This window comes from Lampetra planeri, chromosome 19 (genome assembly GCF_965212315.1).
Source record: "Lampetra planeri chromosome 19, kcLamPlan1.2.h2, whole genome shotgun sequence".
Classification (NCBI taxonomy): domain Eukaryota; kingdom Metazoa; phylum Chordata; class Hyperoartia; order Petromyzontiformes; family Petromyzontidae; genus Lampetra; species Lampetra planeri.
The window spans coordinates 4471637-4484812 of NC_136125.1; the positions used below are offsets into that span (position 1 = coordinate 4471637).

General features: G+C 47.2%; 1 protein-coding gene across 2 annotated transcripts in view; it reads right to left on the reverse strand.

Annotated features, from left to right (window-relative positions):
- Positions 1 to 1046: 1046 nt before the first annotated feature.
- LOC144723972 (uncharacterized) overlaps positions 1047 to 13176 on the reverse strand; it is a 79037-nt gene continuing 66907 nt past the window's right edge. For both annotated transcript variants that reach the window (XM_078602782.1, XM_078602783.1), the window contains 6 exons: positions 9687 to 9765; positions 7890 to 7963; positions 6881 to 6973; positions 5966 to 6094; positions 5241 to 5338; positions 1047 to 4830 (listed from right to left, as the gene is read on the reverse strand). In XM_078602782.1, the coding sequence (XP_078458908.1) occupies positions 4617 to 4830; positions 5241 to 5338; positions 5966 to 6094; positions 6881 to 6973; positions 7890 to 7963; positions 9687 to 9765 (687 nt within the window). In that variant the 3' untranslated portion in view covers positions 1047 to 4616. The remainder of the gene's footprint in view (positions 4831 to 5240; positions 5339 to 5965; positions 6095 to 6880; positions 6974 to 7889; positions 7964 to 9686; positions 9766 to 13176) is intronic.

The window sequence follows — 13176 nt, forward strand, 5'->3', positions numbered from 1 at the left end:
CCCGTGACGTGACATTCCACGTCGCAATAGCGAGTGTCTATCGCCAAGGTCCAGTCCATCCGAGATCATCACTCTGCCTGCCATATTGGCATCGCATCTGCCCCTCACCCTTCCTCCTGTGGATGGTGGGCCCGCAGGACTGCGCCATGTAGCCATTTCTGGCTGGGCCCGACCGGGTTACGTGGTTCACCTGGCCACCAGGCGCTTGCTGGCGAACACCACCACCAGGCCTGGCTCTAGGTGTGCCCTGGTATCCCTTGTCCAGGCGAGGTTCTCTGATTTTTGTATTGCTTAACCATTCATGAGGGGCTTGTTTTGGACCGTTGTCTGGAACTTCTCCCCAGACCTGTTCGTCAAGGGAGGCCCTGCCAGGAGGACAAGACTCCAGGCGACATAGCTCTGAGGGTCATTGGAACACGCAAACCCCACCACCACAATAAGGTTACGATCCGGCTTTAAAAACCCATCTCTTTAAAGTGGCCTTCACTCTTTGGTTTGTTCGGCTGCCCTGGCTCTGTATTTTATGCATTTCATGCATTGTTCATTTGGGATCCTAGAATGGAATGCGCATATGATTTTTTATTATCGTGGTGTTATATAGACACGCACAATGAACTCGAGCTAGATACATCAAGTTCGATTCCTGATCAATGTGATTAATCGATTCTGTAAGCGTCTGCATCCATTGGCATCCCGTCCCTTGTGATAATACGGAACTGGTGTGACCAGACAAAACGCGTGCATAATAAGAGAACTTAAATCTCTACACATCTGGGTTTGGCCACCTACTTCGTTGTACCAACTCATTACCCTGCAGTGGGTCTTACACATGCTCCACGTTTCTGCGGTTTACCAAACCCACCTCCCCAAATATTGAATTGAAGGCGGGCGTAACGTCACCTTGTACAAGTTGGCTTGGACTAAACACTGCCCCTTGCGAGAGGAGTCATTTGGCAGCATTGGGTGCCGAGAGCACCTTTCGGTGGGGGGGCATGTTGACCTTAAATCAACTTGTCTCAGGAAAAAAAAAAACCCATGAACATGGCTTCAGTTCACATATTTATTATTTGTAACAGCGTATAAACAACAATGTTCAGCGCTAAGTGCTTAGTAAACAACCCCCGGTCCCCATGACGGGCAATCGCTTCATAAACGGTGCCTCCCAACCTTCATCCAAATCCCAAACAAAAACAAACACCATTGAACAATACTGCATTCAGCACCAGTGCAACGTGGGGCAAGAGTGAATAGGCCTTCTAGGGCCAGCAAACGATGAACAGTGAGCGATTGAGTGAGTGGTGTAGAACTTTGCTCAGAAACGATGATTTTCCTTTACATCAGGAGCAGCAGCCTGCGGAGTGTCAGATGAGAAATCGTGAAACGCACGTCGTGTGCGCGTAAACGCTCGGACATCCGCGCAGAGACGTGAACACGCCGTGATTAGTGCACAACGGTGCGGCGATAAATGGCAAAACGTGCCGACGATTACTTTGTGAGTATTCAGACAGCAGTCCACAGATGCTGAAAAACACATTTTTGCTTACAAACAGCAAACACCGTAAAAACCTGTGACGAGAAGAGCACACGTTACTAACCCAACCGCTGACTTAATTGTGATTTGTAAATTAATGGAAACATTCGACTAAGGTGTGTTATTCATTTACACTTTGGATTTGACAGCAAGTGTTTCCTTGTAGCTTAAACTGTATCTCGGGTTTGCCGTCATTCTTAGCGTCTCACGAACGGAAAAACCCGAGAGCACCACTCATGGGCTGTGGAACATTGGGATGACACCTTGTTCCCAGAACCACACGCGGGCAGATGCTCCAAAATGATCCTGAAATAGCGAGGAACTGATCGATGTATTATTTTGGGAAATTAAACTGTGCAAAAAAAAAACCTGTTTGCAGACACACAACGCTGCCAAATCTAACCGACAATGAAGCATCAGTGGTCCACACTTGCTTGCGGTTGGACATAGAGGGCCCATTTCTTCACTGCTTAAAGCATCAATTACGGAAATATTTTCCAAACATTTACTCGCAAACCATTCCAAGAAACCACACAGAACACGCTCCGATGTTGCCAAATCACATGGCTCCCCTTCACCCCAATTCGGTCACAGGGATCCTGGATGCCAATGATATTTATAATTTCTCGTCACTTTGACACACCACGAGTAGAGGTATAGCAGCTTAGCAGGTAACACGAATGAAATTGTACAGGGTGGTCCAGATGTCTTGTGAACCCCTCCCCCCCCCATTTAGAAACATAAGTTGGAGAATTAAAGGGGGGGGGGGGTGGGGGTCATATGACATCTGGACCACTGTAGATGCAACATCGCACACAAGCGTGCACGAGCACCTATGGAGACGTGAGGTTTTTTGGGTTCGATCGTGCTCGACAAGTAACGAATTGGCACGTTTTGTTTATGTAATAACCTTACTAATTGGCTGTTAAGCGATGGTGGGTTTAACGACATTTATATTGCCACGATCCAACCCAAAGAAACCTCTTTACTGGATAATATTGGCCACAAAAGCCTACGTGCAAAACCCATGTAGACATTTGGGGTTTCATACACAGGTCGTCGTATCGGACTCCACAACAATTGACAGACATGTTTCTACTCCCTTTTGCGGAGTCTCGCAAAGCGAGTCATTTACATTAAGGCAATGTCATGCATTTGTCGTAAGACTTAAATTTATTTTATTACTTTATATATTTACAAAAATCACACAAAAGTAAAAAAAAAAAGCCACAATGTTGAAACAATTTTGCAAACCCAGCAAAGTCGGAACGTTTGCAAGGCATTGTTGAAGCGGGTCGGAAGACACCAGGCAGCGAACGAGGCTAGCGGCAACAATCGCTGCAGGAGCCCCACCACCACCACTACCATCTCAGTTTACCGAGCAAGAAACAATGACTTTTTTTTGCAATTAAATGCGTCGGTGTCAAGCTTCCGTTTTGTGTGTGTTGCCGGCCACATGGAACAACACAGAGCAGCTGCACAATGTGTTGGTGGTCTTAAGGAGGCAATGAGTGTTTACCCCCCCCCGCCGTCCCACTTGCTCTATGCGGGTGTAAATCTATTGCGGTATATAATGATAAGATGGTTTATTATTCGACGTATCTTCTTAAAACAAGTTCAACTTTGTGGGCAAATTATGTAATGGCTAGAAAACCCGTAGTTATCACTTAAGGACCAGTTTCCTAAGTGGCCGATTGTGCCATTTCGGAAGAAACCTGACTGCAAGCTCTATAAACACGTTACAGTAACTTCAAATTTCACGATGTCATGTTTTCAGCCACCTTCGTGTGCTCACTGTAAGAACGCTAATTGTAATTTGGATACGCTTTGTGTGCACGCGTGCACGGACATTGAAAACTTAAAAAAACAAATGCCTTACTTAGTAAAGGCCCATCACATGTGGTGAATGCATCAACAATGTTCCACCGTGGAACGGACCACAGCAACATTTCTGATGTCCATCACCCGGCGTAGGTCCATGCCAAGGAGGGGGGAGGGGGCATTGCCAACTTTCATTTGGTGTCAATTTGCATTACGTCAAGGGTTGGGGAGCGGCAAAGCGAGGAACGGAAGGTATTTAACCGTACACCAGGCGGGTTTTTTTCGCATTGGGGCACCGCGTTCAGCCGATGCGTGCCACCCCTGTTAGCTCCTTCGCCACGAGGCCTGGGCACGTGGAAATCGATACGGGCCACGTGTTTAAGGCATGACGCCACTTGGCTGCTGGAATACCGTTCCAACGCTTATTCAGTGTAATTGAATATACAGTGCTTGCACTGGATTAGCAGGGACTGGGGATCCTCTGGACAAGACTTTAAAAAAACCTTCTCCTCGTCTGTTCTCCCTGTTGGCTAAAGCCGTAGGAAGTCCATATTAATTGGCTTGAGGTTTACGTTACAGACCCACACGTTTGAAGGCACCTGGGGTGTGGAAGAACGTGAATTGTTTTTGCCAAGTGGGCTTTTCACGGGATAACGACACACGCGAAAGCAACGCGGCCCTTCAAGCTAGCGGCGAGAAACGTTTTCCCAGTACGCAAAAGCCTACATGACACCGCACGCAAAATCACAGGATGCGTATAAAGTTTGCAAAGTGAAAAAAGTCTCACGAAATAAACGATGCTGAGTTTACTTATGGTCACAAGCACGTGTGCATTCTTCTGTAGGTCTCGGTAATCATCAAGAAGAGGAGGCAGTGTCGGCCCATTAGCTTTCCATGGCATGACAATCTAATCGGGCATATGGGTTGATCATCAACGGCCGAACGGAAGACGGAGCATGCTTCCCAGCAAAGCAAATGAGCATCAGTAGATCGGAGCCATCGAATATGTAGATTTGTCCAAGTAAAAAAATAGTTTCTCAAACTCAGGTTAGAATCCGACACAGCTTCTGCAAGGACAACGCCTAACAACGTCGTGACGGAATGAACATCCACGGACTGATTCGAGTCCGACGCTGGCTGGGGAACACGTGGGCAGAAGACAGGAGATGAATCTCTTGTTGTTTACCCAACGGCAAGCGGATGGGCTCTGGTCTTGGCACCCCAGGGGTCGGATTGGGCGAGAGCCCCCCCCCCCCGCCACGCGCTACTGCGGCGTGGAGAAGAATTGAGCGGTGTTGTTGGACTGGAAGGAGAAGAACGTGGGGGAGGTGGACGGTGGCGAGGAGGGAGACACGCCCGGCGAGCTGCCGTTCTGCAGCTTCCACATGAGCTGTTCCTTCTCCATGGAGAGACGCTGCTTGGCTTTAGCCTCGCGCTGAAGGGACGCCTGCAGAGCCGTCTGCTCCGACGACAGTTGCCTGTGCCAACGGAAACAATCGATTCAAGCCGTCGCCAATTTTATTCCACAAGGCGGTCCACAGATGTCTTCCGACCCTCAATTAATTGACCGAACATAGTTTTTTACTTTGCATATTAATTTCAGCTTTAAATAAACCTCACTAAAAAATATTTGAAGCTTTACAGAATTCATTTGGGGGTCACAAAACACATGTGCCTCCATGTACAGTCCCTCCTCACCCCCCCCCCACCCCGGCAAGCTATGGGTGATATGTAAAGAAATAATAAATTCGAATTCTTCATCTCATTTGATTCATCTGAACAAAAATGCTTTGATCACAGGGGGACAAATCGGCCACTGCTTCAAGCGGCTGGCCGGTGAACAACCTTCACTTTAAGCCTGAGGAGTGACATTGTGCACTGCGCGCACCTCGTGACTTCCATGCTCTTGTCCATGCGAGCCTTCATGTCCTCGTTTTGCTGCTGCAGCACCTGCAGCTTCTCCTCCACAATCCGTTTGGCATCGGCCTGAACGAGAAACGTCGTTACACAAATTGCATTAAGCCACTTTGTCTATTTGGCAACTGCGACAAACAGGTCACAGCTTCGAGCAAGTGCTGCGATTTTAGTGGAGCATTAAAAGTAAAAATGTGGTTTTGATTAAAAGGGGGCATTAATGGTCAGATAAACCCATATTTTACGCTTTGTTGAGTTGTGAGTGATAGCGGGCAGGTTTAATAGATCACACTGATCAAAAATGGACTGAATTACAGGCGTGCAAACACCGTAAATACTCTTCCATTCAGCCCAGGCTCGCTTGAGCAGGGAGATGCTGTGCCCTTTAGGCAGGTGGCCTCTAGTTTAACACTGAGTAGGCCCCTTTGCGACTAATATTATCCATAAAGGTTTTTTGGGTTAGATTGGGTTAAACCCACCACCACAGCCAATTAAATTGTCACAAACAAAACGTGCCAATTACTACTACTTCAGCTCACCGGTGTGTGGTGGAGAGTAAACCCACGACATTTACAATGAATACGACGTTTCGCTGGCGATCACAACCAACCTCCAGTTTCGGTCTTAAATAAAGGCGATTTCATCGTCATCATCGTCATCACCTCTCTACTGTGACATGTGCGGGTGGGGGGAGCAAACCTCCTGCTGCAGCGTGAGCATGCGGCGCTCCAGCGTGTGGATCTGCTGGGTGCGGATGTCCACCACAGCCTTCAGGCTGTTCAGCTCGTCCTCCATGTGCGGAGACGACGCGGGAGACTGCGGTGAGCCCTGCGCGGTCGGCACGAAATCGGTGTGTCAGCATCGCACGGAGGAGCGGCGGGGGTATGGACACAAGTGACCGGGAGAGCCGGAAGAACATCGCTTGTTATCAGAGCTAACAAAAAAGACATCTCCATTACTACACCACTTAAAAATAATCAATGCCGAGTTTAACGATTTTTTTTTACAAATGTCACCAGGTAAGGCCCAACTAAGGTATATAGCTTTTTCAGAAGTGACCGGGTCACAAAATGATAGCTCAATTAAGTGGCTTATCACGTGGAATTTATAATAAGGCAAACTCAAGACGTATGAAGTTGATTCTAAAATGTGGAGGGAAAAACCGGAGCACCCAGAGAGAAAAAAAAAAACGACCAGGGGGAGAACGTGCCATCTCCAAATATACAGCCGCCAGAGTAAGCATCGAACCCATGACCCTCCTGTATACCAGGCGATGTAGTTAACATCTCGCAGGACAAGAGGTTCTCTATTGGAACGGTAGAAATTAATCTCTGCTACGAAGAAGGACCATTGCCCGAAACGTCACTTATTATTCAGGCGCATCCCCCCTTTGAGGGCAGGGTTATTCACGAAAGCGCGGCGTGTTTCTGTTTGCCGCAGGTGCTTGCGCAATCGCTGCCAGCGGGGCACCACCGCTTGAAGCGCTTCGAGGCACGCAACCCCTTTTAGGTGGTGTTTGTCAGCAGGGACAATTCGGGTGAACGTAGTGAAGGCCCCCCCCCCCCCCCACCAGCATCCCCACCCTACCCACCCTCTAACTTTATCAGCGCCTACCTTGCTGGCAGAAGTATTTTTCAAGAGCTTCCCTATGCTGGAGATTTCTTCTTTCTGAGTCTTGATCTGCATAGACAGCGTCTTCACCGTCTCCTGCGATTTTCACAGAGGTACATGTTTTTTGTGTTAGTGTAATGCGGGCGTAAGCGACCTTCCGGAGGTGACGTCACGGGGGGTGGAGTCATGTGACGTGGGGGGAAGGTTCGGGGCTTTAAGCGGGTAAACCGGAAGGGGAAGGCAGTCGGGGTGTGAGCGGAAAAGAGTGAGGCCACGCGGGCAAGTGTGGAGAGGGGGGGCGCCGACGGCCATCGGGAGCCAACCCCGAAGATAAGAGGAAGCTGCGGAGTGGTGTGCAGCTGGGGAGGAGACAGCCAGGAGGGCTGCGTGTTAGAGGCAGCGGTGTGGCTGCCAGGAGGAGCTGCGGAGAGAGAGAGAGAGAGCAAGAAGCTGTGAGAGCTGCGGAGGGAGAAGAGCAGCAGAGAGTACAGCCAAGGGGGGCTGTGTGAGAGGAACAGCAGCGGAGCTGCTGTTGTGGATCGGGCCGACATTGGAGTTAGCACCGTGGAGAAGCTACAGAGTAAAGACAGCCGTGTGGGTGTACAGCACGAACCGAATAATAAAGGACACTGAGCCAGACATCGTGGTCCAGTCGTTTATTACATTAGGATGAAGATGCGCAAGGCGCATAGTTTATAGGCTTATCGTTGTCTTCCCCCACAACTCCGATTAGCATGGTTGGCTACGTATGGGGCAAAAGAAGTTCAACGTACATACAAATTAACGTGGATGTTCAGGAAGGTAGAACTTCCCACCAACGGTTCAGCGCCATCAATGGAGGGGAACGTTTTCCAACGCTCCCTTGAACAGGAAGGAAAACACTTCAACGTCTGACAAACAGTCTCGGTCTGACGTTAAATGCAAATTCCACCGTTTTAAAACGCAGCGGTTGGAAGCAACGCAGATGTCGATTACAATAAGCAAGGGGATAATATAATGGGAGCTCGCATACCTCCAAGCAGGATTTCTCACGTTCAAACTTGTTCTGCATCGACGTCCGTTCACTTTCAAAAGACTGGTTCAGCTCTGGAAATAAACGGCAAGGTGCGAGACAGTGAGAACTCTTGTTGAAAAATTCAACGTACGATTTTAGCCGCATCATCTCTACATAACAAAAAGGCTCAGTCCCTTTTACATGCAAATTTACATCATCTGCACCTAGTTTACACAACAAAGGCTCTTTCCTAACAGCGTGCTTCAGCCGCACCGAACCTCACAAAAATAATATTCAGGGCCTACCTTGGCTCCTCCCACCCTCAACCAGTATATATAAAAATACGGGTTTTTTGGAATTTCTCTCACTTGATACAGCTATCGTGCTGTGACGGTCCCACCTGAAGACGGAAGCTTGTGTTGCCTCCGAAACGTCGTGATTTTTATTTTAGTTTTAATAATTTTAATTTTTTACCTACGTGACTTTACCAAAAAAACCTAAGAATATAGAACTCTTGTTATTGCGCACTCTTACGAGTCCAGTCCATCACGAATACGCATTGATCACACGTTTAAGTAGGCTCTCCGAAACAATAACACTGTTTCGAGTCTGCTGCAGGAACTGGGCTCCGACTCAGGGATGGATCCCAAACATGATCTGGTAGCGTGTTCCAGGTCATTGGGCCGGAGACCCCGAAACTGCGGTGGCCGCATCGTGCGCGAGGTTCACACGCGGTGGGTACAGCGGCAGGTCGCCGTGAGCGGCGGATCGTAGTCGATTTGGTTCTGTTGAAGCTGGTATGCACTGATCGGAAAGACCTCTCAACAGAAAAACGAGACCCACAAAACCGCGAGCATGCTTTGGCTTGGCAAGTTTCGTGAACGTTATTTAAAGGGTAATGAATAAGTTCAGGAATATGCTGTACAAGTCTACGGTTCATGACTGTTTGTGCTGGGTGAGACCCAGGCATGTAACAGACTTCAGAAGCAGTGTTAGATGTGTCCATGCCTTCAAATGTCCTGTTACAGTGCTGCTCATTGCCTACATTAATTAATATGAAGATTTCGATTCAAAGCTTCTGCAGGGATTCATCTTTTTGGTTCTTTCATCTTCTTGGTTCTTTCGGTAAAGTCTACGTGACTTTCCTGAAAGAACCAAGAAGATAATATGAAGATGTTCTTTTAGTTACACAGGAAAGCCTCGATTGAATGCAAGGGTTTTCAATTAAAACAAAATCAATACCACAATTATAACAAAAGTTACTTTTCAGCCGCATACTTAACATTTTTGCTCGCCATAGAACAAACTGTTACTGCATCGCGCACTTTCGGATACACTTCTGCGGTACACTCTGCCTTCTGTTATTAGGAAGCCACTGGAGCTATGCACTTTTCAATATAAAGAGAAAATAATTTTGGTAAAGAACCGTAGAAGGGAAATAATAAAGTAATTAAAATAAAACAATTAAATTCTCACGACGTTTCGATTTCAACACAAGCAATCATCAGGTTTGAAAACCACAGCATGAAATTTTTTGAAAAAGTGGCGTTTTTTTCGAAAAAATGTAATCATTTCTTTAGATCTGCTTTTTATGTTTAGTTTGTAATCCTTCCCCCACACCTCCAATTAGCACGGTTGACTACGTACGGTGCGAAAGAAGTTCAACATACATCCATTAAGTGAACGCAGACAGCAAAATATTTCAACAGGGCTACAGTTGTGTTAAGTTAAATGCCCATATTTGTTATGCTCATAGGGTTCACACGTTGCTGTTGAAGCATCTATTGAATTAAATCATGGAATGTGCAAGCTCACCATTGATGCTCCTCTCCAGGCCTTCTTTCATGGCAGTCACCGTCTCCATCTCAATCTCAGACATGGCCTCTTTCTTTTGCTAAATGGGAAAAACAGAAACATAGAAAATGACGCTACGTCCAGCCACATCAAGTTCCAAGTTCATGCATGGACCACGGCAGATGCCACTGTTAGTAGCTTCCAAATAAAAGGACACGTGTTCAAATCAAAGGCAGAAGGCCAACCCTGACTTTTGGGATTTATGTGCATCTCCTTATGGAAAGTCAATACTTACATAATGAGAGTCAAGTTTATTTATAACCGTGTGAGAACTCGCCGAGACTGTCACAGCAGTTGAAATCATGGGATCGTTCCCTCCCCCACCAGCACAAATTGGTCTACCATAGTTTGTCGATCAGCAGGTCGTGTGTGGTGGGGTAAAGCGTGGGCACTCCCACGTCTTTAAAGTTGTCTGGCCAGCACGGACAAATACCTTCTGGAGAGGCTCCCAGGAAATGCCTACGGTGGAGGCCCTACCACCAGCAGCGGCATAAGCAAGAAGTTGCCACGTTCCACCTTGACCAATTCGAAATGATTGTAGGAAATTTGTGCGTCTCGGCCATCGGGTAAGGCCGCACCTCTCCTTCGTTGAAACCCAGCCACCAAGTGAAACATCGACAGCAAAGCTGCCACCCCCGGCGCAGCGGCAGCTTTTGGCGAACCATCGGACAAAGACGGTCACCCCGCCGCATCATCGTACGCTGTCGGATGTGCTTCTGTGGCCATCTGGAATGCTCTTTCCGATATTAGGAAGCCACTGGAACTGTGCACTTTCAAATATAAATTGAAAGCTCATTTATTGAGAACCGCTTTGTGTTTAGTTTGTTGCCCTCTCCCCTCACCTCCGATGAGCATGGGTTGGCTACGTACAACGGTGTGAAAGAAGTTCACACACAAAACAGAAGCACCGAGGAAAAACTTTTGCGTTGCTCGTCCGAGCGCTGCCGAGTCAACGAGCCACTAACGTCCTCAGGAGGATGGCGTCTTGGCTTGCAAGTGACGATAACGGCGTCCGCGTCTAAAACCTACCCAAAGCCGCGCGCTCTGGCAAAGACGCGGCTGGAATTTCAACAGGGTGCTCATTACAGCGCAGAGCGACGTCAAGCGAAGGTGCCCCCGTGCACGGTACAGAGTTTTTAAAGTGAGATGTATTGCATTGCCTCGTGCAATAATTTGTTTTGGCATTTTTTGTTACACTACGCTTTTCATTTGTATCCATTATATTAAATCCCAAGGATGGTATTCTGGCAAGAAAAATGAACTCAAGAATCATAAGATTGGAATTTAAAATCCCAGTTAAGCATCAGCCGAGCCCATTGCTTATTCTGGGTCAAGAACATGTGTTATTCCATGTGAAAAATCAATAGCAGTTGTCCGATGGATAGACTGTTCACTGCCATAGAAATGTGTAATTTTGACCACCACTTGCTCACGGTCACTAAACAAAGATAAATGGGAAGACGCAAGGTTTTTATTTGGCTAGATTAAGAACAGAATGCTATGCTTTGTGTTGTACATTTATTATAGCCGCTCATTTTGCTATCTAAAATGGGCACAAGATGATTAATGATATTTACGTAAAAAGTCATCACGGTCCAAAAAAACTCTTAAACAGGGCCATGTGTTGTTCTGTTGCTACTAGCGCTGGAGTGTGTGTGTGTGTTTTGATTTGTAATTCAACACCCGAACTTTGTTTGGGTCATTTGTTTTTCCAAGTCGGTCCCCTTTGGCCACCTTATGTTATTGCAGATGCATTGAAGCAAAAGCAGCCTTCCCTTCACTCCATGGGCGACAGGAGACGTGTGACAATTGGGAGATTTCACTTTAGTATTGAGCAAACACACTGGACCACGGCAACTCCTGGACATGAGGACCAGAGTGGAGTGTGGGCAGTGTAAACATCTGATCAATCAGGGTGTGTCACTTCCCTTTGTTATCCCCCCCCCCAACTCCCCACAATTGCAGTATTATTCCCATCCTGATCTCAGCATCACCATCATGAGCAAGACATGTCCTTCCGGAGCTTCTGCAGTGAGCACTGCATCACGTGGTGGCATAGAACAGCCTTAAATATTAAAATGACAGTTGGCCTCTGAACCCACACGGTTTTGAAAAGATTGTCACGTGGCCAACCAAACATGTTTAATCCTCAAGAGTTGAAGTGGAATAAAAAGAAAACACATCGTTCCATGTGGTTGTCTAAGTCATTGGTGAAGTAAACCAAAACCATAAAGTCACCACCACATTTCAGAGTGCGGTTTAACCACAGTCCTCTTCACCAGATTTAAACCCAAACTGTCACTGGTGCCAGCTCCATACCATGATGTGCAATTAGCCCAGAATGCACTGGGTTCACGATCACAAGTTCACAGCGTTCATCACACTTGTCCCTCGTGTGTCAGTAAATTGATATTGTGTCGCCATGAAAACTTCCCACGGGGTCTCAATAACGAGAGATATTTGGCCAATGCTTTTTGAAGTATTCTTAAAAGGGGATCCACTCTTCCTGGTGACAACCAGAGGTCGCAACCGGGTACCCGATACCCGTACCCTACCCGATACCCGGCTACCCGTACCCGGCCGCACCCAGCCAGGTACGGGTAAGGAATCAAAACCCGTTTGCGACCTCTGGTGACGACCAACGGGAGGCAACACCTACATGTTCGCACAAAGCCGAGCACTGCCGCAGGAACATAGAATTTCAGTGTGGAAAAGAGCATCGCCAAATTCAGTGGCTTTAAGTTTAGTTAACCAGGTGGCGAGAACAAGAGACCAGTATCATCTTATTTCTAAATGTGGCCTGGGGCATTAGTCCCAGTAGGGGTGTGATGATTGCTCCATATTGTTCATGTATATAGCAATTTTCAGGTTACAATAATTGTATTATTTGGACCCCAACCGCCCAACGTCAGCACACAATGGGCCTACACTAGCAAACTATGTCAGAAGATTTTTTTATTGGCCACTGTCGTATTATTTTAGTTATTACGCTCGCAGAAATTTGTACTTTATTTTTATTTTATCAAGTAAGGTCCACTGACCTATATAGCTCTTCTTCAGAAATGACAGCTCAACAAAGTGGTGAAATCATGTGGAAAATTATAGCAACCAATTCCATAAACGCATATTTCTTAATGTGGAGGGAAAAACCGGAGGACCTGGAGAAATATCCACATGACCACGGCGAGAACATGCAAACTCCAAATATACAGCAGGCGTCAGGGTCAGGATCAAACCCACGACCTCCTGTGTACCAGGCGAGGTAGTTAACATCTCCTAGCCACCGTGGCACCACCCTATATCAGGGAGGACACTGGATTTAAACTGTGAACCTCTGCAACAAGCAGCAAACACCCTACCGCTGGGCCCTGTCACGCCACGCTCTCATGGGGCAGAGACATTGGGGTTTGTGGCATGTGAAAATTGCAAAGTGGAATTTTGAGTGGTCAAT